The sequence below is a fragment of the Labrus mixtus genome, chromosome 6 (assembly GCF_963584025.1).
Source record: "Labrus mixtus chromosome 6, fLabMix1.1, whole genome shotgun sequence".
NCBI lineage: Eukaryota > Metazoa > Chordata > Actinopteri > Labriformes > Labridae > Labrus > Labrus mixtus.
The window spans coordinates 790,013-815,012 of record NC_083617.1 but is presented as its reverse complement, the minus strand read 5'-3'; the positions used below and the strand labels follow the sequence as shown (position 1 = coordinate 815,012).

Below are 25,000 nucleotides of genomic sequence, written 5' to 3'. Positions count from 1 at the left end.
CTGTCACCCGCGGTATGTGAACTCCACAATCACAGTGATTTAGTGCGAGGGGGAGGAGTCGACTGTTAGAGAAAACCAAACACTTACCAGAGTCGTAGCTCGGAGGCTTCACGTCCCCTTGGTTCAACTCGGTCCCATATTTTAACTTGTGGTACTTCGCTCTGAAGAAGAAGAAAAGACAGAAGGAGACAAATCAGCAAACAGGGAAGAGGTCAGAGACATTTAAAGGACCAATCAGTAAGATGTGTAGAGAGTGAGATGATAAAGGTATCTTACTATCTGATCATTAAGGAAACATGTTGAAGTGCTGGCTTCTCTGACAACAATGCAGCAGCCAGTATGTTCTCCTTCTAACTTTAGATTCTGCTCCTGAATGCTCTGGATTTGTTTGGACCAGAGAAGGTAGGCGCTTTTAAGACACGCCCCCACACGGCCGTTTTGGACGCCCCTCCGTTTTCCAGATATGAGAGCAGTTATCGGGTCAGATCAACAGGTGTTGCCTATGTATTTAAAGCTTTTTATTAATTATTATTCAATAACTGAGATTTTATTCTTATAAAACTCGTTGAAAAGTTTTGAACGTTTTCTGAACCTTAGCGTCTTCATTCAGCGATCAAACTGAGATGAAGTGTCTTCACACGTCTGTATCAGCTGTAAAAAGTCATTACACACCTCGCCGCGCTCACACCTTCTCTTCCCCCCCTCCTCCTCCCTCTCCCCCTCCTCTCTCTCTCTCTTCTTCCTCCCTCTCTCTTCCTCCTCTTCTTCTTCCCCCTCCTCCTCTCCCTCCAGAGGAAGAAACCCCCTCCCCGCCTCCTTTGAATCAAATTCATTTTAAATTGGGTACATCCTACGTTCTGGGAGAGCCATTTCCGTCTGATATTGCTTTTAGAGCTCCACAGAGATGTGACCTGTTGCTTAGCAACCGGGTGAAAGTGGTATTTATCACCGGGTTAAGTGTTGCACCTGAGGCAGACTGCGGGGTGATCTCAGCGGAGGAGAGAGCGGATAAATATAGAGCACAGCGAGCCGGAGGATGATTCAGGGCCAAACAAACCCAAAGATGATCGCCCGTGTGCGACCTGCGAGCTGATTGGACGAGAGACGGCACTCTAAGATGTTTTATTACTCGTTCCTGATTGGTCCATCGGTGGCGTCTAAAAGGTCTTTTATTTCTCTTTAACGGACGGCTGCTCCAACCTGATCCTCGAGGAGAGGTCGGTCATATTAAACACCAATTTCATGATTTCTGAACGCTCGCCAAAATCACTGGCGAGCTGGACGCCATCCATTAGGACTAACCTGAAGGTTGAATAAAGATATATTCTGCTGCATACATATAATGTTACGATGTTGGATGTCCAAATAAACCTCTGTGACACTTTTTTTAAACACAACATTCACAGTTGTTGGCATTTTCCCCCGTACCGGATGCGGGTTCCTGCTGCTCTGAACGAGACTTTACGAGAACTTGGCGTGATTTGACCCAGATCCTGACATAAAAAAGACAGTAGCTGAAATGAAGCGTTTCAGGAAGAGGCTGAAATGAGGGATTTTACTGATGTCAGAATCAGATAAATAAAGAGAATTTTGAGCTACAAATCTCAAAACGCTGCTCAACAGGAGTCCCAGAGTGACATCACTAATGGTGACAGTGAGGATAATAGATCTCCTTTAAACTTCCATAAGATTCTAGAAAAAAATCTGATGATTTCAATACCAAGGCAACACAAAGAGAAGTCCTAGGCACCTAATATCCGGTCATATCTTATTTTTCAGTGCAGCTTAACTCCTGCACACTGTCTAAATTTCACTGCAAGTCTTCAGTGTTATCGATGCGTTTGTGCAATCTAGACAGCGTGCAGGAGTTTGGCTGCATGTTTTTCTGGTGACTGAGATTTAATCGTTTTAAAACGCTTGGTATGTCAGGGTTGGTGCCTTCATGATTCTATCTACAAATTCAGATGCATCTTATAAATAAAGAAAATAAACGAGGTTTAAATGACTTCTTATTCTGTTTCTGCAGAAGGTTACCGCTCCACATCGGCTTTCCTGACATGCTCAATACCTTGAAAGCTGCATTAAGAGAGAAGGTGCTGAAATTGCAAATATGTGTTCCAGGGAGCAGCCATGCGTTAAACGGAGGACAGGAAATGCAAAGTGTGATGGTGACACAGCCACAGGGACCTTTTGTCTGACTCTGACGGGGAATGAGAACTATGTCATTCTTCTGGTTTGCTGAAGAAAAGGACGACTAAAAGAAAGCAGAGACGGGTGGAAGAAACCATTCCTCTTTCCCCCCTTTGGTCGTCTCGTCCTTCTGACGGCGAAGGACGGCGAACAAAGCCTCAGCGCCGACACAGGCTCCTGTCCAGAGACATCCCAGCAGCTGCACTCGAGGGAACCTCTTTGGCACTCTCGCTCTGCTGCTGCTTCTGCTGACAGCAGCAGAGACGTCCGACTGGTGCAAACAGAATATAAACTGTTTCCCTTCTTAAAACGTACTTTTACAGACTTGCTTTTATGTGATGTCGTCTTCTTTCTGGTTTTACTATTTTTATCTTCTTTTACTTCTTACTGTCCTTTTATTTATGCTCTTATCTTAACTCCTCTTATGTTTTAACTAGGTCATTTTTTAATCTTACTTTGTCTATTTATGTTTTATATTTATATATACTTTTTAATTATTATTATTAATATTATTGTTTTTTTTGATAATTTATTCACTTGTTTCTATTTCTTTTCCTGCTCTTACCTTCTTATTGCTGTTCTCTTTTTATTTGCTTTGAGCTCTTTTAGTTTCTTACATCTTTTTAAATCTTTCCTCCTCTTGGTCTCATCTTGTGTTGCCTGGGTTCTTATGATGGTTCTTATGATGGTTCTTATGATGGTTCTTATGATGGTTCTTATGATGGTTCTTGTGTTGCCTGGGTTCTTGTGATGGTTCTTGTGATGGTTCTTGTGATGATTCTTGTGATGGTTCTTATGATGGTTCTTGTGATGGTTCTTATGATGGTTCTTGTGTTTCCTGGGTTCTTGTGATGGTTCTTGTGATGATTCTTGTGATGATTCTTGTGATGGTTCTTGTGATGGTTCTTGTGATGGTTCTTGTGTTTCCTGTGTTCTTGTGATGGTTCTTGTGATGATTCTTGTGATGGTTCTTATGATGGTTCTTGTGTTTCCTGGGTTCTTGTGATGGTTCTTGTGATGGTTCTTGTGATGGTTCTTATGATGGTTCTTGTGTTTCCTGTGTTCTTGTGATGGTTCTTGTGATGATTCTTGTGATGGTTCTTATGATGGTTCTTGTGTTTCCTGGGTTCTTGTGATGGTTCTTGTGATGGTTCTTGTGATGATTCTTGTGATGGTTCTTATGATGGTTCTTGTGATGGTTCTTGTGATGGTTCTTGTGATGATTCTTGTGATGGTTCTTGTGATGATTCTTGTGTTTCCTGGGTTCTTGTGATGGTTCTTGTGATGGTTCTTATGATGGTTCCTGTGTTTCCTGGGTTCTTATGATGGTTCTTATGATGGTTCTTGTGTTTCCTGAGTTCTTATGATGGTTCTTATGATGGTTCTTGTGATGGTTCTTATGATGGTTCTTGTGTTTCCTGGGTTCTTGTGATGGTTCTTGTGATGATTCTTGTGATGATTCTTGTGATGGTTCTTGTGATGGTTCTTGTGATGGTTCTTGTGTTTCCTGTGTTCTTGTGATGGTTCTTGTGATGATTCTTGTGATGGTTCTTATGATGGTTCTTGTGTTTCCTGGGTTCTTGTGATGGTTCTTGTGATGGTTCTTGTGATGGTTCTTGTGATGGTTCTTATGATGGTTCTTGTGTTTCCTGTGTTCTTGTGATGGTTCTTGTGATGATTCTTGTGATGGTTCTTATGATGGTTCTTGTGTTTCCTGGGTTCTTGTGATGGTTCTTGTGATGGTTCTTGTGATGATTCTTGTGATGGTTCTTATGATGGTTCTTGTGATGGTTCTTGTGATGGTTCTTGTGATGATTCTTGTGATGGTTCTTGTGATGATTCTTGTGTTTCCTGGGTTCTTGTGATGGTTCTTGTGATGGTTCTTATGATGGTTCCTGTGTTTCCTGGGTTCTTATGATGGTTCTTATGATGGTTCTTGTGTTTCCTGAGTTCTTATGATGGTTCTTATGATGGTTATTGTGATGGTTCTTGTGTTTCCTGAGTTCTTATGATGGTTCTTGTGATGGTTCTTATGATGGTTCTTGTGTTTCCTGAGTTCTTATGATGGTTCATGTGATGGTTTTTGTGTTTCCTGAGTTCTTATGATGGTTCTTGTGATGGTTCTTGTGATGGTTCTTATGATGGTTCTTGTGTTTCCTGAGTTCTTATGATGGTTCTTGTGATGGTTCTTATGGTGGTTCTTGTGTTGCCTGAGTTCTTATGATGGTTCTTATGATGGTTCTTGTGATGGTTCTTGTGATGGTTCTTGTGTTTCCTGAGTTCTTATGATGGTTCTTGTGATGGTTCTTATGATGGTTCTTGTGTTTCCTGAGTTCTTATGATGGTTCTTGTGATGGTTTTTGTGTTTCCTGAGTTCTTATGATGGTTCTTGTGATGGTTCTTATGATGGTTCTTGTGATGGTTCTTGTGATGGTTCTTGTGATGGTTCTTATGATGGTTCTTATGATGGTTCTTGTGTTTCCTGAGTTCTTATGATGGTTCTTGTGTTTCCTGAGTTCTTATGATGGTTCTTGTGATGGTTCTTGTGATGGTTCTTGTGTTTCCTGGGTTCTTGTGATGGTTCTTGTGATGGTTCTTGTGATGGTTCTTGTGTTTCCTGAGTTCTTATGATGGTTCTTGTGATGGTTCTTATGATGGTTCTTGTGTTTCCTGAGTTCTTATGATGGTTCTTGTGATGGTTCTTGTGTTTCCTGAGTTCTTATGATGGTTCTTGTGATGGTTCTTGTGTTTCCTGAGTTCTTATGATGGTTCTTGTGATGGTTCTTGTGATGGTTCTTGTGTTTCCTGAGTTCTTATGATGGTTCTTGTGTTTCCTGAGTTCGTATGATGGTTCTTGTGATGGTTCTTGTGTTTCCTGAGTTCTTATGATGGTTCTTGTGATGGTTCTTGTGATGGTTCTTGTGATGGTTCTTATGATGGTTCTTGTGTTTCCTGAGTTCTTATGATGGTTCTTGTGATGGTTCTTGTGATGGTTCTTGTGTTTCCTGAGTTCTTGTGATGGTTCTTGTGATGGTTCTTGTGATGGTTCTTGTGATGGTTCTTGTGATGGTTCTTGTGATGGTTCTTATGATGGTTCTTGTGATGGTTCTTGTGTTTCCTGAGTTCTTATGATGGTTCTTGTGATGGTTCTTGTGATGGTCGGGTTATACATGTCTGTTGGGTATTGTGCACTTTTTTATGTTCTTGCTGTTGTTTATGTTCTTCTGTGTTTGCTTTAGTTTGTTCTTGTTTTTGTTGTTTGTCAAAGCACTTTGTAAACCTGTGTTATTAAAAGATGCTAAATAAATAAAGTTATTATTATTATCATTATTATTAAACAGGTGGCTAGTCCTAAACTCTTTTCAACCGCTGTTTTACTTTTGCAGGTGTTGACAGATGCTAATCTCACACTGCCATGTTCTCATGTCCCATGTTTCTCAGAGGCTGCAGACCAGCTGAGGTGTGTGTGTGTTGTGGGCGGGGCTGAAGCTGCAGCAGGCGCCGCTGGGACACTCACCTCTCTTGCTTCAGCGCGTACTCCAACATTTTGATCCTCCTCACGAGGTCCTTCTTCAGGTTCTCCTGGCCTTTCCTCTCCCCCTGCAGGAAGGCGATCTGGGCCTGAGAACGCAGAAAGTAGGGCTGTGAGGTCACATTTTAAATCAGTAAGAGGTTCACTGTCGGTTTAGTCGTATAAATAGAGGCAGCTTTCCGGTGTTTTGGGGCGTTTTTTTGATTTGGAGCAACAAAGACTTCTGTTCAAAGAGAGATTCACATCTGAGAGCCGACGCTCCTGTCAGGACTGAAATAGGACGATGTCAGATCAATACGCACGGCATGATGGGAAATAAATAAAACAAAGCCAAACTGTACGATTCTATTTTAATCTAACCTACTCGCTCTCCCACACACGGCCCCCCCTCCTCCTCTGAACCCCCCCACCCTCTGCACACCACTGTACTCTCTCCTGTAACACGCAGCAGCTGTTGACGCACTCAGACTGAGTCAGCAATACGTTGCATTACATTGCTGGGTACCACACACACACACACGGAAACACACACACACAGGCGTGTGCACATGCTGGCTCGTAATGGAGAGGTAGCGGGGAGCTGACAGTGGAGCACAGAGTGCAGCAGATAAATCAAACGCAGATCGCACGCAACTTTCTGGTGGTCACTTATTTTCTTTTATTGAGATCAGCACCATGTAGACACACGGCTCACTGTAGATCATTAAAGCCTCACATCACAACACACACATCACTTCTGACTAGATGTACACCGATCCTGGTCTCGGGTACCGGGCCGGATCCTGGCTCAAATGTCTGGATCGGGTACCGGGCGGGGTCAATAGGCCGATCCTCAAGGGGCGATCTATACAATCCTGTGTTTACAGAGACTGGTAGTGCAGTGCGTTTTGATAGGTTGAGCCAACATAGCATGGAGGACACTACACGTTTATTACACCATCATCTTCTACAACTCTGTGGACTCGTTACCTCAAACAGCAGCTGTGTGGATGAATAGTCTAGTATTATGTTAAATATCAGGTCGGCTTGTCTGCCAGGTTTTTAAAATGGTGTGTAGCCAGCCTCTGGAGCACGGGACAGCCAGGACTTAAGGGGTTAAACAAATCTAAGTGCTGCTAAGTCTCTAAAGACCGTGTTGTTTTCAGACGGAGGGATAAGCACGCTGTTGTTCAGGACTTCATTAAGACCTCACTCTCTCGTTGTTTGAGCGAGACAATGAGCTCGAGTATTAAATTAAAGTCTGTAGTGAGCAAAGTGTAGCACGATGATCGGATTAAAACGAGTTTCTGAGAGAGTAAACGAGGCGCTCAAATCCAAACAAAGACGGGGAAAAGCACCACACCGCCCCGGTCAAACTTTTAAAAAATCTAACTCCAGCTTCTCTCTTGAGAATGATTCAATCATCTCACAGGGACTGAATATCGACTCGCTGTGTTTCTCTCCACTTGCAGAGGACGGTGTGAGTTTGTGTGGGCTGGATCACAGTTTCACACGGAGAGCATGTAGCGCTGCTGCTGCTGCTGCTGCCTGCAACAATGAGTCATGACACCGCTTCAATCTGCCTCATACTAATATCAGCATCTCTCAGCATCCACGGCTCGCTGCAGAGGAACCCAGAACAACCTGGCTGCCAGATAGAGGTCTGCCCAGTCCAGTGAAGCCAGGACTCACAGCACTGGCTCTCAGTTTGACAACACATAGTTTAGTTTCTAAAAGTCGTATGCTAGCAGTTTGCAGTCAAATGCACTCACATCACTCTCTCTATTACGTCTCAGATTCCTTTTTGCACGCTCAGCTGGATCCATACTAATGCATTCAGGATTGATAACAATGTTAGCAACGTTCAGTATGCATCTGACGCGCCACATCTTTGAGCCTGCGTCACTGAGCTCTGAAACAGGAAACCCAAACAAGACAGAAAGGACGGACTTCAGGACGAAGAGACGGTGAGATACAGAAAATACCAGGAGAGAGCGTGGAGCCAGAACAAACCTACAAACATTTCTGCTGTCAAGATGGACATTTTAACATAGAGCTCTATGAGGACTGACTCACTGCAGGAGACAGACTCTAGTGGACACTGGAGGAACTGCAGTTTTTGACACTTTCATTATGGCTTAATTTTTCTTCCCTTTGCCTCTGACTCATTTTCCACTGGGTATCTGTGCTGATTGATTTATTCACTTCCTTATCCAAATGAAGCGCTGGCCTCATGGACCCGTGGCGTCCTGCGGTGCCAGAGACAGAGAAGAGTGTGGCTCTGTGAATCTCTGGCTCGCCCATCTCTCCCTCCATCAAACATTAACCTTGGGAGGAATGCAATGAGTCAACTGCGGCCATAAAGAGACACAGGAAGCATTTAACCTCACACTGCCTGCATTATTGGGCTGCTGGATAAGGGCTCCTTAGTGTGTCTGAGAGAGAGAGAGAGAGACGTGTAGCATGGGGCGTCCAAGGAGACGGGAGAGAAGGAATAGGGGAAAGGTCATAACTTTAAAGAAGTCCACTACGGATCATAAAGTTAGTTACAGTATCTCCTGTTTTATGTGAGATTTTCTCTGAATGAAGAACAAACAGAAACTTCCAGACGCACTAAATCACGATGTGAGACACGTTTGATGAAACGTGTAGCGACCCTTCAAATCTACTTAATCAGGGCAGGAATTTTTAACATCTGCATATTTAATGATCAGCATCATTTACTATCATAAGATTAAGATTTACTTTTATTGATTTACTTTTATTGATCCCCGCAAGGGGAAATTTCAGTTTTTACACTCTGTAAGTCATAAACCTGGTTGTTGCAAATAAACATATTTGAGTCGTCGCTCCAAGGCGGTGAGTACGTTTACTGCTTGTAGCTACACTGCAAGCTAACACACGCTAGCACAAGCTAACGGCCGTTGTTTGTCACCTTCCTGTCCAACAGGAAGTAGATCAACTCCACGTCCAGGGGTAAAAGACAACACAAGGTTCACCCTCGTTTTAGAACGAGCTTTATCCACTTGGTGTTTCTCCTCACTCTCATTATATTTTCTCTTCTTTGCTGCTACGTCCACGTCCGTCATATTCACCGCTTTGAACGGCGTCCAATCACTGACCTGTATACACTCCTAAACTCACCTGCTGCGCTGTCATTGGCTGAAGGAAACACACCAGCTCCGCCCACAAACGTCCCGAGACGACCAGAACAAATCAGAACAGTAAAATCCAGTCAGAGAACAGAGTCTCTGCAGACACAGTCACCACCACACATGTACGGAGGCCCAGAAGGGACAATGGAGCAGCTTCACTTTAGGAGAAGTCTGTCTTTTATTTTGAAGGAGAAGTCTGTGTTTTATTTTGAAGGAACCAGCCAGCTTTACTTTAGGAGAAGTCTGTGTTTTATTTTGAAGGAACCAGCCAGCTTTACTTTAGGAGAAGTCTGTCTTTTATTTTGAAGGAACCAGCCAGCTTTACTTTAGGAGAAGTCTGTCTTTTATTTTGAAGGAGAAGTCTGTCTTTTATTTTGAAGGAGAAGTCTGTATTTTATTTTGAAGGAACCAGCCAGCTTCACTTTAGGAGAAGTCTGTATTTTATTTTGAAGGAACCAGCCAGCTTCACTTCAGGAGAAGTCTGTCTTTTATTTTGAAGGAACCAGCCAGCTTTACTTTAGGAGAAGTCTGTATTTTATTTTGAAGGAACCAGCCAGCTTCACTTCAGGAGAAGTCTGTCTTTTATTTTGAAGGAACCAGCCAGCTTCACTTCAGGAGAAGTCTGTCTTTTATTTTGAAGGAACCAGCCAGCTTTACTTTAGAAGTCTGTATTTTATTTTGAAGGAACCAGCCAGCTTCACTTCAGGAGAAGTCTGTATTTTATTTTGAAGGAACCAGCCAGCTTCACTTTAGTATAAATCTTAAACTACATATTGTCAGCAGCTGATAACAGACTACAGGATGGAGCGCTATCTTCCAGTCGATGAAAGTTTTTGTGACTTTAAATGACATCAACACTGTTTTTATTTATAGAAGACTCTAAAGTCAGAGATTCATGAATTCCAGACGTGTTTTTTTCCCTTCTTCAGACTTGTTGTGCGTCATCGCTGAAGACATCCTCGACACAATGAGGCCATTTAATCGGCACAGAGTGACCACTGTGAGGACTCCAGTACATCTGAGCCCGACTGACTCGTAGAAGAAATTCACTCACACTCACTCAGACGACCTCAGGGCGTGCTCACAAACAGAACGCTCATCACACATGCCAGAGAAAAAGAGGAGGGGGGGAAGGGGGGGGGTGTTAATCCTACATTCACTATACAAACATCCTTTTTTCTTTTTTACATCAGACGCAGGGTTTTCTCTCGTAGTTACCACAAACCAAGGAGGAGCGTGATGGCCGACCTGATGACTAGCCGAGAGCATTCCTCACATGCCATTTCACTACAAGCGGGGGGGGGGGGAGTTAAATAACTGAGGAGCTGTAACATGGCTACAGCAGCGTGTTTATTCAAAGACAGAACACCACTGAGCCCTTTAAAATGTGGTCAGAATGTATCTGATCCATCTGATCACTGCAGCATGCCGTCTTCTCTGCGGGGAAAATCCAACAACAATGCTGACTCCATGCACGAGCAAACATAAAAATCACTGCATGACAAACAGCGAGCGAGCTAACAGGCCAGGTGTGGTTCTCTCAAACTCAGCTAGCTGCTAATTGTTGCTAACATGTAAATAAAATGTTCTGATGTGGCTGGTTGTAGAAAGTGGAGGTCAGACTTGTTGGTCTCACAGAGAGAGACAGATTATTAGTCTGATATTTACAGGAACAGCACAAACACGACCCAGAGGTCAAAGGTCAGGGACTGAATTAGCTGACAGCTAGCAGCTCCCACCTGTCACTCAAAGAGGCCACGCCCCCTAATTCTACATCCCTTTAAGCCTTAGTGTGAACAGGTGAGTTATATCGCCTGGTGGTCTGTTTCTCTACTTTAAAAGGAGCTTTATCGCCGTCACTCACAGCGGCTGCTCGATTCTGATTGGCTGAGGTGGTTTTATATATTTAAATATCAGCACAGAAGACGAACTCGCTGATGTTAAAGTTCAGTGATTAAAGATGTGTAAAAAGAAATATATGAACGTTTTATCGTCAAAAATCAGCAGAGGATAGTCAGCGGGTAGCAACTTCTTTATTTATCCATAAAATATTTAATCGCCATCGCGAGCTCAAGAGCACACGGGTCAGAAAAAGAGCGAGAGAAGTCCGCAGACGTAACAAAGCGACTGATGAGCGACGCCTCGTGTTGAAACTGAAGCTCGATGTCGTTGTTTAGATATTTTCTGCAGCTGCTTGCTGTCGAGGATGTCCCGCTCCCGTAGTTTAACACGACCGCCATCGTCCTGATGCGGATCACCTGATCTGATGACGTGATGTCGAGTGACACAGATCAAAATGAGTCAAGTCGCTGAAGCGTCTTTAACGAGCAGCTCGGGGAAAACATCAAAAGAGCAGGAACACAAAAAAATAAACCTACAGAGGGAAGAGAAGCGGGACGAGTGTGAGATAAAGTCATGTATCCGTCTTCTTCTCCTCTCGTGCTCTCAGGATGGCGAGCGTAATAAAAGTCTCAACAGCGTTCAGACTGACGAGCGCTCCCTCCCCTCCGTGTGTGTGTGTGTGTGTGTGTGTGTGTGTGTGTTTAGTTTAATCCACTGCTCCATTTCTCTCCTCCTGCTCGGAGAGAAACATCGGGAGCTCTCTCCTTTTAAATGCAGACGGCGCTCATCGATCCGGCCTCGCCGTGTCCACGCCGGGCGCTGACTCAGGGCTGCTCTGAGGGTCAGGGCGAGACAGTGAGCTGCTCAAACTGGGTTTAATGAAGATTTAAAGCTTTCACTGCAGGATGCCTTTAAAACTACAGAAACCTTCATTCTGACAGAAACAGATCACCTCCACTCACTCACTTCACACCTCGCCTCGAGTTTCCACTCGATCTTCATTTCACACTCGGCCGTCACGTCAGGTTGACGCTGAGGTGTTACCTTACAGAGCTGCAAACAAAAGGCTGCATGTTGAGATCCTTAAGGACACGGAGCATCCTCCCATGTTGATGCATCAATAATACATGAGGCTGATGGCGCTCACGCACGCACTCACATACAGTCTGCAGGCGAGGAGCTTCTTCTACATCAGCATCTTCTCTGACTCATATGTCGTCTGACAGGAAGGTGCGGCCCGGGCAGAGCCTCGCTGCAGCTCTGCTTTCTACAGAGGAAAGAGGGACGCTGCAGAGGAGATTTAAAAACTAAAAGTCTGACGTGTTGAAAAGACTTCAGGCTGCAGGTCAAATGAGCCCCTGATTCTTCAACATTTCATACGATACAAGAAAGAAACAGAATATTATTATGTAACCTGACGACTACGAGTTCTTCCAAACATCGCCGAGCTCCAGCTGACATTAAGATGGGAAGGAAGTACTTCACCCCACACCTCACAGTGCAATACAAGTGTACAATATTAACCTTAAAAACAAAAATTATATAATGTGAAAAATATGTGTGCAATAATCTCAGGTGCATCATATTCACAAAGTCTAAAAACGTTCTTTAAAGGCTTTATGTGATTTTTTGATCCAGCAGATGTCGCCCTTGAGCACCAAAACAACTCGCGCTGCATTGTTGTGTTAGCATGCTAATGCTAGCGATATTTATTCTGCTCGTATCTTCACACTGCATGTAAATTTACCTGAAATGAGCGTGATCTAGAAACACAGTTAAGCAGTGAGTACAGTATGTTATTCTTCTTTTCTCTAGTCCCTCAATTAAACAACTTTTATACACGAGGGGAGGAGTCAGCCGGCCGTCCGGGCGATGTAAACAAAGTGAAGATAGGACTCTGAAAACTCTGAAAACATCACAGACAGTGGGACTCGGGTGTTACACCCATTGTAGACAGTCATGACTCACAGAGTTATTTTCAGAGGAGATACTTGATTAATACATTTAAGAGTGAAACATCACAGATAAAGACTTTAAAGCAGGAAACACATCGTTGTGCAATCAGAAAGCAGGAAAACAACGTCTCCGTTTTCAGCGTTTTCTCTGGTGAGTAAAGCGTTTCACGGCTCTGACAGTCTGGTGACCTCAGAGTTACTGTAAACGGAGGGAAGCAGGAAACTTTGTGGCACAAGCAGGCAGCTGTCCCGCTCGCCCACGCACACACATGAAGGCTGTAAGTGAGAATTAACAGGCCGACAGCACGCAGAAAGACTCTGGTGTGACCAACAGGGACAGGCGAGTAAAAGCTCAGAGGAGCAGACTTCATCAGTCCCTTCAGAGTCGCTCACACACAAAAACAAAAACCCTTTTAAAGTTTCTGTACACAGATCATTTGATACCGCCCGTCTCTGTGGAGACAACAGAAGATCTCATGGAGACGATTTTGTTGTAAAAGGATTTTCATATGCAAAAATAGATGCACAGATAACATGACCTGCAAATACAGACAAAGATCTGTGAGTGTGCAAGAGATTTGCAAATGAGTATACACATCAACATGAATAGATCGTAAGAAATGTACGCTGGAGATGCAACACACTTGTGATGGTTTTTACAGTTTTGCATACAACGAGCTTCCATGCAAAGTATTTCTCTTTGAAGTGGCTGTTTGTGTTTACCTGTGAGACCACGCGCTGGGATTAGGATACTACCCCCCTTGACCCCTAGTGTTTAGGGTACTGCAGTCTAAATTCTAAACATTATAGAGAGCTGTCCCCCCCCCTCCTCTCTAGAGTCCATGCTCACACAGGTCACCATGTGGTGGACTCTGAAGCTTCAGTGTTTATCCAGCTCTGCATGGGTCTGTAAACCTTTCTGTGTTCTAACCTCTCTCCATTTTTCAAAAGCATCTCCAATATTGATCCTAGTTTGAGCACGTTTCTGCTCGTGGAGCTTATTAGAAACATGCAGAGGCTTTTTAGGTCGGGTACAATCACTTCTATCTGAACCACTTCTCTTGCCCGCTTCCATCGCTGCAACACCTGTTGACCTGATAACTGCTCTCATATCTGACAAACCGAGGGGCATCCAAAACGGCCATGTGGGGGGTGTCTTTAAAGCGCCTACCTTCTCTGGTCCAAACAAATCCAGATCATTCAGGAGCAGAATCTAAAGTTAGAAGGAGGACATACTGGCTGCTGCATTGTTGTCAGAGAAGCCAGCACTTCAACATGTTTCCTTAATGATCAGATAGTAAGATACCTTTATCATCTCACTCTCTACACAGCTCACTGATTGGACCTTTATGAAATCTAGAATGCACCATAGATATAATGAAATACACTTATTTAAAAAACAAGTTTTCATTCAGCATTTAGTGAATTCTTTGTGTTCTACTTCCTGTTTGTGTGAGAGTTTTAAATTCTCTGAACAGCTCGTAAACATTTCACGGAGCGTTAAGTTTCCATGTCATCACGCTGAGCGCTGCATCATGAACTCAACTGCTCATATGTTCTTAGTTGTGAAGCAGTCGTACTTTCCCTCTCCGAGGCGCTCACTTTGAGGCCAAAACAAAAATAACTGCAGCTCGGGGGCGGACGTAGGATGAGGAATGATGGTGACACCCATTTGTGCATGCCACAGTAGACTGCTGAGTGTAGTGCTGCTCAGTGCGCCACACGCCTCGGGCTCTGCCTTTAGGGAAGGTAAACATTACAGTGCAGTGATAAGACATGGCAGTGAGGCGGGATAATTCAAGGCTGCTCAGAGCTCGCCGTGGTCGAGACGAGTGATCAAATAACACGTCATCATCCCTCCCTCGTGCTCACTGAAACATACTGGATTTGAAACTTTGATATGATTCTAGTAAAAATAAAACGATACCGATATCCGATTCATTACCACGGCAACAATATATCGAGGGTCTCTCAGAGAGAATGAAGGGTTAAAGGTCACATATTTAAAACATACTTCACCATGTTCCTCTAACTCTAACATGTGTCTCTAGTCCGTCTACAAACCCCCCAATGATGAGAAAAGTCCATCCTCTCCGTCTTCTGCCTGCTCCACTTTTCAGAAAATGTGTGCTCAAACAGGCCGTTTGGAGATTTTCCCTTCATGACATCACAAAGGGCAGTAGCCCCTCCCCCAGGTGGGTGACACTCCCACAGCTAGGTGTTTGTTCTGCCCTCTGAGTCTGCCTTCTCACCGTAAACAATAGAACATGGAGCGAGAAAGACCTTCCAGAGAGGGGGCGTGGTCAGACACAGCTCATTTACATATTTAAAAGGTACAGACACACAGCGGCGCTCTTTTTTTCGATGAAATAATAGGTATTAAAAGTGCGTCTTATGCACCGAATTAAACGGTACCAAAGGTTGCACACCAACTCCTGTACATCGTCTAAATTACACAAATCCATCAGCAGGTTTGATCCTGAAACGTTTCTGATGTTTCAGTGAATTCTCCGCTGCTCTCCATCTTTTAGTAAAAGAGATCAACGTAACCTTTGAATCTTTTCAAGACGCCAAACAGACGCCAGAAACCCAACCTCAACCACCGCTCGCTTTCTCTCTCTCTCTCTCTCTCAAATAAATAAAAGTACATCTCTGGTGTGTCGGTGCTTTTCCATTCGATCGATCGTTAGAAAAATCAGACGTATCGTTTAAAAACAGGTGCTTTGAAAAAAAGAAGGGTGAGTCTCCTTCTCAGTCTGCACCCACACAGAGCCACCTTACACCCAGAGTCACCTTCAACCTTCTGCTGGTGTCAGGTTCTGGCTGCTGACGGAGACTTCTGGAAGCAGATACTCCACAGAGCAGGGATTTCCCCGTAACTGGAGGGCTCATGAACGCCCCTCACTGGAGGCCTGCCCGGCCCGAGAGGGGCGTACCAAGACTCAAACACGATCTGCAGACTGGACTCATTCTATATAATTCACATGTTTTGTTTCCGATTGTTTCACCTGAATGCGGAGTCACAAAAAGACCTGGGGGTTGGGAAACTGCTGCACTACAACAGGCCGCCATCTTGATAAAAAGAATGTATATTTGTTGTTTTGACCGCTGACTCAAAGATCCAATCAGCCTCACTGACTCGATCATATCTTCAGTGACGATCACTGAACAGAAGTGTAACCATGAATGACAGCAGCCACAGCGTTTTCACCACAGACGGGAGGAAGTGAACACGTACAGTTCACCTTCAGAGGAGCGGCTCTGAGCGAGCACCAACGGGCCGGACGGACGACATTCCTACAAACTCGGGGCTTCACCTTCCTGACAAACAGACGCTTCAGACGCAGCTACGGGTGTCTTCATTCAAAGTCTGAACGAGCAACAAGAGAAAGACATTCTTCTTCAGAGGAGGAAACACTTCATCGTTCATCCTCCTGCACGTCGTTCTTTTATCTTTACATCATTTTTAATCTGCTCCATAAAAAAACTACGTCAGCTTCATTCCTTCTGCAGCTTGTGACCGACACTTCACTTTCTGAGTCATGGTGAGTCCACTGAGGATGTCACACGGGGTACTTTGAAACTGCGTCGACTCAGGGCATGAGAAAAGTGACTCTTAGGGAAGTTGATGTGGGCCGTTTGGAGATTTTCCCTTCATGACATCACAAAGGGCAGTAGCCCCTCCCCCAGGTGGGTGACACTCCCACAGCTAGGTGTTTGTTCTGCCCTCTGAGTCTGCCTTCTCACCGTAAACAATAGGACATGGAGAGAGAAAGACTGAGTACACCCAAGCCCTTCCAGAGAGGGGGCGTGGTCAGACACAGCTCATTTACATATTTAAAGGTACAGACACACAGCAGCACAAACACACTGTACTCAAGTATCCAGTTTTTTTGTTTTTAGGAGTTTTTTATCCACCACTTCTGTCCAGCAGGTTTTTTGCGTCGTCTTTAAGAAATCCCTGAACATCCTTTGTGCACCTTCTGCCGGCTTCTCTCGTTTCCTCTGTGGATTCAGAGCGTCGCTGCTCGGCCTCTCTGACCTGGTGAAGCTAATGTAGCCTAGCTTGATGAGGACTCTGTTTTTGTTCCATGCAGGATTGAATAACTGCACCGCTTTTGTCCTCCCTCCCAACATGCACAGGAAGAATGTTTTCTATTCCCTCCAGGACTCAACTCGTTTATCTCTAAAATGGATTTGAAACCTTTTCAAACCTGCCTCGTCACTGAGAGCTCAGAGAGAAGAACGCAGCTGGAACAGAAAGCCAATCAGAGGCTTCAGGTGCTGCAGCGAGGAGAGAAGGAACATTCAAAACATCAACCAGCGACTCAAACAAGAAGTCAAATTTGAGCGCGCTCAGTTCGCCCGCCACAAACAAACCTCCAAACGAGGCATGTAGCAACCGCGGCATGTAGCAACCACTGCGTGCTCGCCTGCAGTGCCTGCAGCTGATAAGCTCTCTTCATGACAGCAGACAGGAAGCTCTGCGAGCGCGAGCACGATGACTCTGTACTACACCCAGCAGAGGTTACGTCATCCAAACATCCGTCCGTCTGAAAACAAAGCCGTGTCTCCCTCCAGCCGCCAGCAGGTCAGACCGCCAACTCAGCTGCCCGTTAGAAACCCTCATGTTCAACAACTACGGCAACAAAAGTGGGTCAAAAAGAGGAGGAGTGTAAGATCACAACACAGACCTTTGGGGAGGGGGGGGTTAGAGTTATTCACTTGAAACTCTACGTGTCACCTCTTATCACTTCAGAACGTTTTAACGAGGTCGACATGATACCAGAAATTTAAACTTCGATACGATATATTTCGTTAAAAAATGCAGGAAAACTTTTGTACAAATACGTCGCCAACGTTTCTTCAGATAAAGTCGATAAACAGACGGACGCCGTCACAGACCGTCTGGAAGGACTCGTGTCTGAGATACTTTACGGACTAATCTACAAAGAAGTTTAAAATATGGGAAGATGTTTTATTGATTTCACATCATGAAGAATAAAGTTTAACAATCTGCTGACGTCCGGGATGAAAAGGTCGTTTAACGAGGAGTTTGTAGATTTAAACGAGGACCTACGATGGGGCTGCAGACAATTTATTTTTATTTTTGTTGTTTTTCACTGAAGCGTTTTGTTTTGTTTTAATGAATGCTTTGTGAACGAGCAGAAGATATTATAAGATTCTTCTTTCTGCTCCTTTTCATTTGTTTTTCTTAACTTTATTGTTTGTTTGAATGAAATAAAATTTACAAATAAAATAAAATAAATAAATGTACATCTTAAAGGGCGTTTAGATAAATATGAATTATTTTCTGTTTCTCTGCGGGGAGAGAAGAGTTCACTCTTTAATGTTTGCAGAAACAGAGAAATGACCAACAACCTGGATCGATACCACAGGTTTAAAAAAAAAGACTTTTATTTGATTGATCGTTAGAACACTGCTCCCACATCGAGAACCCGTTTTAAACATAAAGAAGGATGAAGCGTGGTGAGAAGACGTCAGAGTGAAAGTGAAGAAACTGAAACCGCTCAGAGTTCAGCAGGAGGTCAAGTCAACTGGACGAGTCCCAGTTTGTGTCTGACTTCCTAACCAACAAGACGAAGCCCTGACTCTGCAGGGACAGCTTCCCCCGCCCTCCCTCCTGAACAGTCTTCTTTCTGAGTCAGAGATAAGACTCAATAAAAACGAGGCGGGGCGCTCTACTTCAGCTTCAGCTTACGTTGAGTGGGCAGGTAGCCACCGTGTGAAACACTCTCAGGTGGCGGCTAGCTTTGAGGTCTGCTTCATAGTCAGACTTCCAGGTCTTAGAGGGTCAGAACAAAGGTCTGGATCAGGTGTTTCAGTCCAAGTTAAGAGGTCAGAACAGCCGGCATTATGTAAAGGACTAACTTTGACACTTATAAGAAGATGAAGGGATAGATTTAAAAACACGTAAACACCGTATACAACCGTTAGTTCTGAAATCAAGCGATGTGATTGGACAGAAGGTTTTCCTGCACGGCACCATAGACTGTTTGAAAACACTCACACAGTGTGATCAGAGCCACGAGCCGAGTCCCCGACTCTGAACTTTCCACTCTGATGTTACCTGCACAAACTGACAGGCAGTGTCTGAAATCACCATGGCAACAGCAGACATGCAATTTTTTACCTGCCCCCCCCTCTCCCCTCCAATTATCATAAAATAAACTATTGCAGAAATATACAGTGTGAGGTCTCAGGTCGTACAGTGAGAGCGGTCAATCCACCGACACTTTTCAACAATCGTAAAGTGCACGTCAGGATTTCAAGTTTCCCAGTCTCCAGTCTCTCTTCTGTCGTGCTATCTAAAGGCAAAAAGGCCAAAAAGGAAGTTGGGGCCTAACTGGAAGGAGGCCCCCCGCCCCCGCCAGGCGTAACTCTGTATGGAGGTCCTCCTCGACATAACAAAGTCTATTTAGCGTAATTAACATTAATGCAGAAGGTCTATGTGGGGATAGACCAGGACTCAGGACCACACAGACCCCCCAAAGAAACTGTCAACATGCAGGTTCACCTGTTTCTATGACCTGTACAGATACATGTGTCTGAACCAGTTTGTGTTCAAGGAGCCAAATAAACTAAATCAAGATGCTCAAATGTTTTCAGAAATATCTGATCGAACACAGCCTTCGGTTTCTATGGCAACAGAGCCTGCGGATATCCATGACAACAGCACTTTGTCTCCTGTGTTTTAAATAATTATAAATGTATAAACATATTCTATACCAGTATACCAGGATAGAAACACATATCAATAAAAGTCATATAATAATAAAAATATTAAACATGTCTTTAAATTATCTCATTTAGTTTGTAAAGAAAATTACAATATAACGAAGCCATTTAATAAAAGATGAATAAGTTTAGCTGAACATCAGGTGTTTAAAGTTTGGTATGGACCCTCCGTCCTGCAGTGCAGAGGGTCGGCTGTAGGGGGCGCTGCAGCTCCTTTAGCTCCGGAGCTAATGCTAACAAGCTAGCATGCTAACCAGAACAATCAAACACAAACTGAGCGGCAGCACCGGAGCCGCGCGGAGCTCCGGTGCTGCCGCTCGTAAGAGGTCGAGTTCGGGTTGAGAAATGTCGGGTTGTACCTGAAGTTCGGCCCGCTCCACCTCCCATTGTGCTCGCTCCACTTCGAAACGGGCCCATTCGTGCTGCAGGAAGTGCAGGATCCCCGGAATACTGTACTGCGCCCTGGCCGCCTCCCCAGCGTCGCCGTCCGGCAGCGCTCCTTTCCCGCCGCCCGGTAACACGGAGTTGTTGTTGTTGTTAAAGAAGACGCCGGGCCCCGCCTGCTCGTCCATGGCCGGGCTCGGTGAAACCTCCGTCCGTCGTCTCGCTAAGTCCGAGGTGCTAGATACCAACGGAAGGGCAGAAACGGATCGACTGCACTCGGGCTGCTCGGCTCCGGGGAATGAACTCACTTTCTGACAGCTAGCTGTCATTGAGTGACGTCAGTAACTACGACCACGCCCACAACGAGCTCGAGAGGGCGCTCGATTTGTTCACCCAGACTCCCCGGACCACCACACCATGTTTTTATTCTCTCTCTCACAATGTTCAGTTAATTAGAGTGAAATGTTTAAACTAGTCATATTGCCAAATGAAAGATCTTTGAGTTCAAGCAAGAAACGTGAAGAAGAAACAGTAATTTATATGAATATTAAAGGAGACATATGATGAAAAATCCTCTTCTTCAGTGTTTCTGAACATATATCTGTGTAACCTGAGAGTCTACTGACCCACAACATGTGAAATAAACCATCCAGTCCTTTGTTTGTGGTCTGCATAAGTCTTACAACACAGAGAAAAATTATCTGTTTCAAATGTGCTCTCCTTGTGATGTCACAGTGGGATTCTGGTAAATAAAAATCCCCTCCCCTCCCCTGGTATCTCCACCCATGGACTCCACCCCCAGACTAGAACAAAACTTTTGCGCAGGTCTGCCATTTTTATTCTCTCTACAGAGGAGTGATGTCTACGGGGAAACTGAGGGGGGGGGGGGGGGGGGGGGTCATTACATTTAAAGAGACACACACACCAAAACGGAGCGTTCTGAGAGAGCTGGTTTATACAGGGTCACAAACCTCCTCTGGTGCTTGATTCATGTTATATTTTGAACAAAGCACAGATGTTTCATTTAGACCACAGGGGGACTGTTTGAAAAGGTGGAGGAGGGGACTGTTAGAAAAGGTGGAGGAGGGGACTGTTTGAAAAGGTGGAGGAGGGGACTGTTTGAAAAGGTGGAGGAGGAGACTGTTTGTAAAGGTGGAGGAGGGGACTGTTTGAAAAGGTGGAGGAGGGGGACTGTTTGTAAAGGTGGAGGAGGAGACTGTTTGAAAAGGTGGAGGAGGACTGTTTGAAAAGGTGGAGGAGGGGACTGTTTGAAAAGGTGGAGGAGGGGGACTGTTTGTAAAGGTGGAGGAGGAGACTGTTTGAAAAGGTGGAGGAGGACTGTTTGAAAAGGTGGAGGAGGACTGTTTGAAAAGTTGGAGGAGGGGACTGTTTGAAAAGGTGGAGGAGGGGACTGTTTGAAAAGGTGGAGGAGGACTGTTTGAAAAGGTGGAGGAGGGGACTGTTTGAAAAGGTGGAGGAAGACTATTTGAAAAGGTGGAGGAGGACCGTTAGAAAAGGTGGAGGAGGGGACTATTTGAAAAGGTGGAGGAGGACTGTTTGAAAAGGTGGAGGAGGGGACTGTTTGAAAAGGTGGAGGAGGACTGTTTGAAAAGGTGGAGGAGGGGACTGTTTGGAAAGGTGGAGGAGGGGACTGTTTGAAAAGGTGGAGGAGGGGGACTGTTTGTAAAGGTGGAGGAGGAGACTGTTTGAAAAGGTGGAGGAGGTGACTGTTTGAAAAGGTGGAGGAGGACTGTTTGAAAAGGTGGAGAAGGGGACTGTTTGAAAAGGTGGAGGAGGACTGTTTGAAAAGGTGGAGGAAGGGACTGTTTGAAAAGGTGGAGGAGGACTGTTTGAAAAGGTGGAGGAGGGGACTGTTTGAAAAGGTGGAGGAGGGGACTGTTTGAAAAGGTGGAGGAGGACCGTTAGAAAAGGTGGAGAAGGGGACTATTTGAAAAGGTGGAGGAGGACTGTTTGAAAAGGTGGAGGAGGACCGTTAGAAAAGGTGGAGAAGGGGACTATTTGAAAAGGTGGAGGAGGACTGTTTGAAAAGGTGGAGGAGGGGACTGTTTGAAAAGGTGGAGGAGGACTGTTTGAACAGGTGGAGGAGGGGACTGTTTGAAAAGGTGGAGGAGGGGGACTGTTTGTAAAGGTGGAGGAGACTGTTTGAAAAGGTGGAGGAGGGGACTGTTTGAAAAGGTGGAGGAGGACTGTTTGAAAAGGTGGAGGAGGGGACTGTTTGAAAAGGTGGAGGAGGACTGTTTGAAAAGGTGGAGGAGGGGACTGTTTGAAAAGGTAGAGGAGGACTGTTTGAAAAGGTGGAGGAGGGGACTGTTTGAAAAGGTGGAGAAGGGGACTGTTTGAAAAGGTGGAGGAGGACTGTTTGAAAAGGTGGAGGAGGGGACTGTTTGAAAAGGTGGAGGAGGACCGTTAGAAAAGGTGGAGAAGGGGACTATTTGAAAAGGTGGAGGAGGACTGTTTGAAAAGGTGGAGGAGGGGACTGTTTGAAAAGGTGGAGGAGGACCGTTAGAAAAGGTGGAGAAGGGGACTATTTGAAAAGGTGGAGGAGGACTGTTTGAAAAGGTGGAGGAGGGGACTGTTTGAAAAGGTGGAGGAGGACTGTTTGAAAAGGTGGAGGAGGGGACTGTTTGAAAAGGTGGAGGAGGGGGACTGTTTGTAAAGGTGGAGGAGGAGACTGTTTGAAAAGGTGGAGGAGGGGACTGTTTGAAAAGGTGGAGGAGGACTGTTTGAAAAGGTGGAGGAGGACTGTTTGAAAAGGTGGAGGAGGGGACTGTTTGAAAAGGTGGAGGAGGACTGTTTGAAAAGGTGGAGGAGGGGACTGTTTGAAAAGGTGAAGGAGGGGACTGTTTGAAAAGGTGGAGGAGGACTGTTAGAAAAGGTGGAGGAGGACTGTTTGAAAAGGTGGAGGAGGACTGTTAGAAAAGGTGGAGGAGGGGACTGTTTGAAAAGGTGGAGGAGGGGACTGTTTGAAAAGGTGGAGGAGGACTGTTAGAAAAGGTGGAGGAGGGGACTGTTTGAAAAGGTGGAGGAGGACTGTTAGAAAAGGTGGAGAAGGGGACTGTTTGAAAAGGTGGAGGAGGACTGTTAGAAAAGGTGGAGAAGGGGACTGTTTGAAAAGGTGGAGGAGGGGGGTGATATGTCCTCTTTGAGACTTAAAGGTAAACTTCTGCTCACTGTCACATTTATCAGCAATGTTTCAGCGCTAGACCTTCATCGAGGAAAGAACCGAAACATTGTTGATAAATGTTTGTTTTAAAGTTACAGAGTGCAGTTTGTGATGCACACGTCTCTCCTTCTCACCTCTCTTATGAAATATATGTGCGAGTGTTTCAGTTTAAAATAAGTGATGAAAACAAGGCGACGGCCGCACAGCGAGATCGGGGTCAGGTGACTTTATTTGTTTAACACCCATCATCACACACAGATCACAAAACAGAAAGAGGTGAAAGAGACTTTATTCCAGAGAAATGGAGGTGTGATAAAACACAGTCTGAGTGATGATGGAAGATGATGACCAACGCGCAGGATGTCGTAGTCACACATTGATAGATTCATCAAGAAGATCAACCTGCATACAACGACTTTGTGAAGCTGCTTCCACATCTGCACTCCTGAAAATATCTGGATCATTTCAGGACGGCTTCAGATATCCTCCTGACCTCGCTGTTCAGGAGGAGAAACTCCAGGTGAGATGAAGCTCCGCCTCCTGTGAAAACGCTGCGTCTGAAGTAAAATCTCATTCAGGGCTGAAAGTAACGATGAAAAGTGAAACTCTCTGGTCTGTTTGGAAACGTCATGAAGGAATGTTTACACGATGATTCAAGAGAAAAAACAGAAGAAAGAGGACAATCATCACATGACGAGACAGAGAACAGGAAATGACCACGAGTGAATGTTCATCACGTCCCTTTAAGAAGAATACATTCACACATGAATCACTTCCTGCTGATTTAACATTCAAAACGCTTTAATGATATTTACATCACTTCACTCTCCGCTTCAGGACGAGTTTCATTCTTTAGAAAACAAACATGTGGAATAAATAAAAACACGTCCGGACTGATTCTGACGACCTGTGGTGACAGGCGGTGGGAGTGCACGGCGGGGTGTTGGGAGCGGCGTTCAGAAGAAGCTTGTTTTCAGTTTGATGGTGGGCGCGGCCTGCGCGGCGGGCTGAGCTTGTCTGGCTGCAGCTTTAGCTTTGCTGCTGGCCTGGTTGGCTCGTATCGCAGATTCCAGCCGGATTTTGAGCTCAGGCGCCGCACCAATCACCGTCTTGAAGGCGGCGGGATAGAGCGGGCCAATCCGCATTAAGTTCTGGAGAGCGAAATCATGCAGGCCTTTGGAGACGTGGGGCGCTGAGGATATTGCATTTTCGTCCAGGAGGTAGGAGACGAGGGTCGGTACGAGGAGCGCCAGCAGCTGCACGCCTGTGGAAACAAAAACACAAAAGAGACTTTGAGAGAGATTAGCAGCAACAGAGAGATTAATGAGCACTCTCAATACTGCTGACGCTCCAAATCACACACAAACAAGAAAAACAAGAGGAAGGAGAGGTCGAAGAGAAACCTGACGTCGACACAACACCACATCTATAAACTTTATATGACTAGAGTGATGTCTGTTTGGTAACCACGGCAACAAAAACACAAGTCACACGCATCAAATAACCGGCTTGTTTGACGATATCTGGGGCCTATATATTCATTTTCTTCTGGATAAAGATCTGTCACATATTTTGAGTGAGGCTGGTAAAGAGTTGGCGATGTCTGTAATTGTGGTCGTTTTCACAGAAACTGTTCTGCAGAACAGCAGAAACTGCAGAATATTTGTGATTAACAAATCATCTATGGCAATGTTACTCCCTTTGGTTATTTTTATTATGGACAGTAATAATGTTGCAACATTTTGTAATTAAAGTTTTTTTATTTTTTTATTTTGTATAAATATATTATTATATTACTATTAATTATTATAATTAAAAATAATATATAATAATATTATTATTAATTATTATATTTTTTATATCAATTTTTTATTATTATTATTATTATAAATTATTAATAAATAAATAAATAATTTTATAAATGTGTATATATGTGCATGTATATATATATATATATATATCTTTTTTTTTTTTTTCCTTAGAATTTATTTAATTGTAATTGTGTGCCTTGGAAAAATGT

The 25,000-nt window shown here is 44.5% G+C and overlaps 2 protein-coding genes across 4 annotated transcripts in view; both read right to left on the bottom strand.

The window, feature by feature from the left end:
- Positions 1 to 20,132, bottom strand: part of LOC132975093 (striatin-like) — a 37,960-nt gene extending 17,828 nt beyond the window's left edge. Inside the window, exons 1-3 of one of the 2 annotated variants that reach the window (XM_061039392.1) lie at positions 19,772 to 20,132; positions 5,708 to 5,811; positions 88 to 161 (exon numbers count right to left, since the gene is read on the bottom strand). In XM_061039392.1, the coding sequence (XP_060895375.1) occupies positions 88 to 161; positions 5,708 to 5,811; positions 19,772 to 20,125 (532 nt within the window). In that variant the 5' untranslated portion in view covers positions 20,126 to 20,132. The remainder of the gene's footprint in view (positions 1 to 87; positions 162 to 5,707; positions 5,812 to 19,771) is intronic. The other variant, XM_061039391.1, reaches the window with a different exon arrangement.
- Positions 20,133 to 23,191: 3,059 nt separating this feature from the next.
- The window catches only part of heatr5b (HEAT repeat containing 5B), a 59,765-nt gene continuing 57,956 nt past the window's right edge, over positions 23,192 to 25,000 (bottom strand). For both annotated transcript variants that reach the window (XM_061039402.1, XM_061039403.1), the window contains exon 34: positions 23,192 to 24,244. In XM_061039402.1, the coding sequence (XP_060895385.1) occupies positions 23,937 to 24,244 (308 nt within the window). In that variant the 3' untranslated portion in view covers positions 23,192 to 23,936. The remainder of the gene's footprint in view (positions 24,245 to 25,000) is intronic.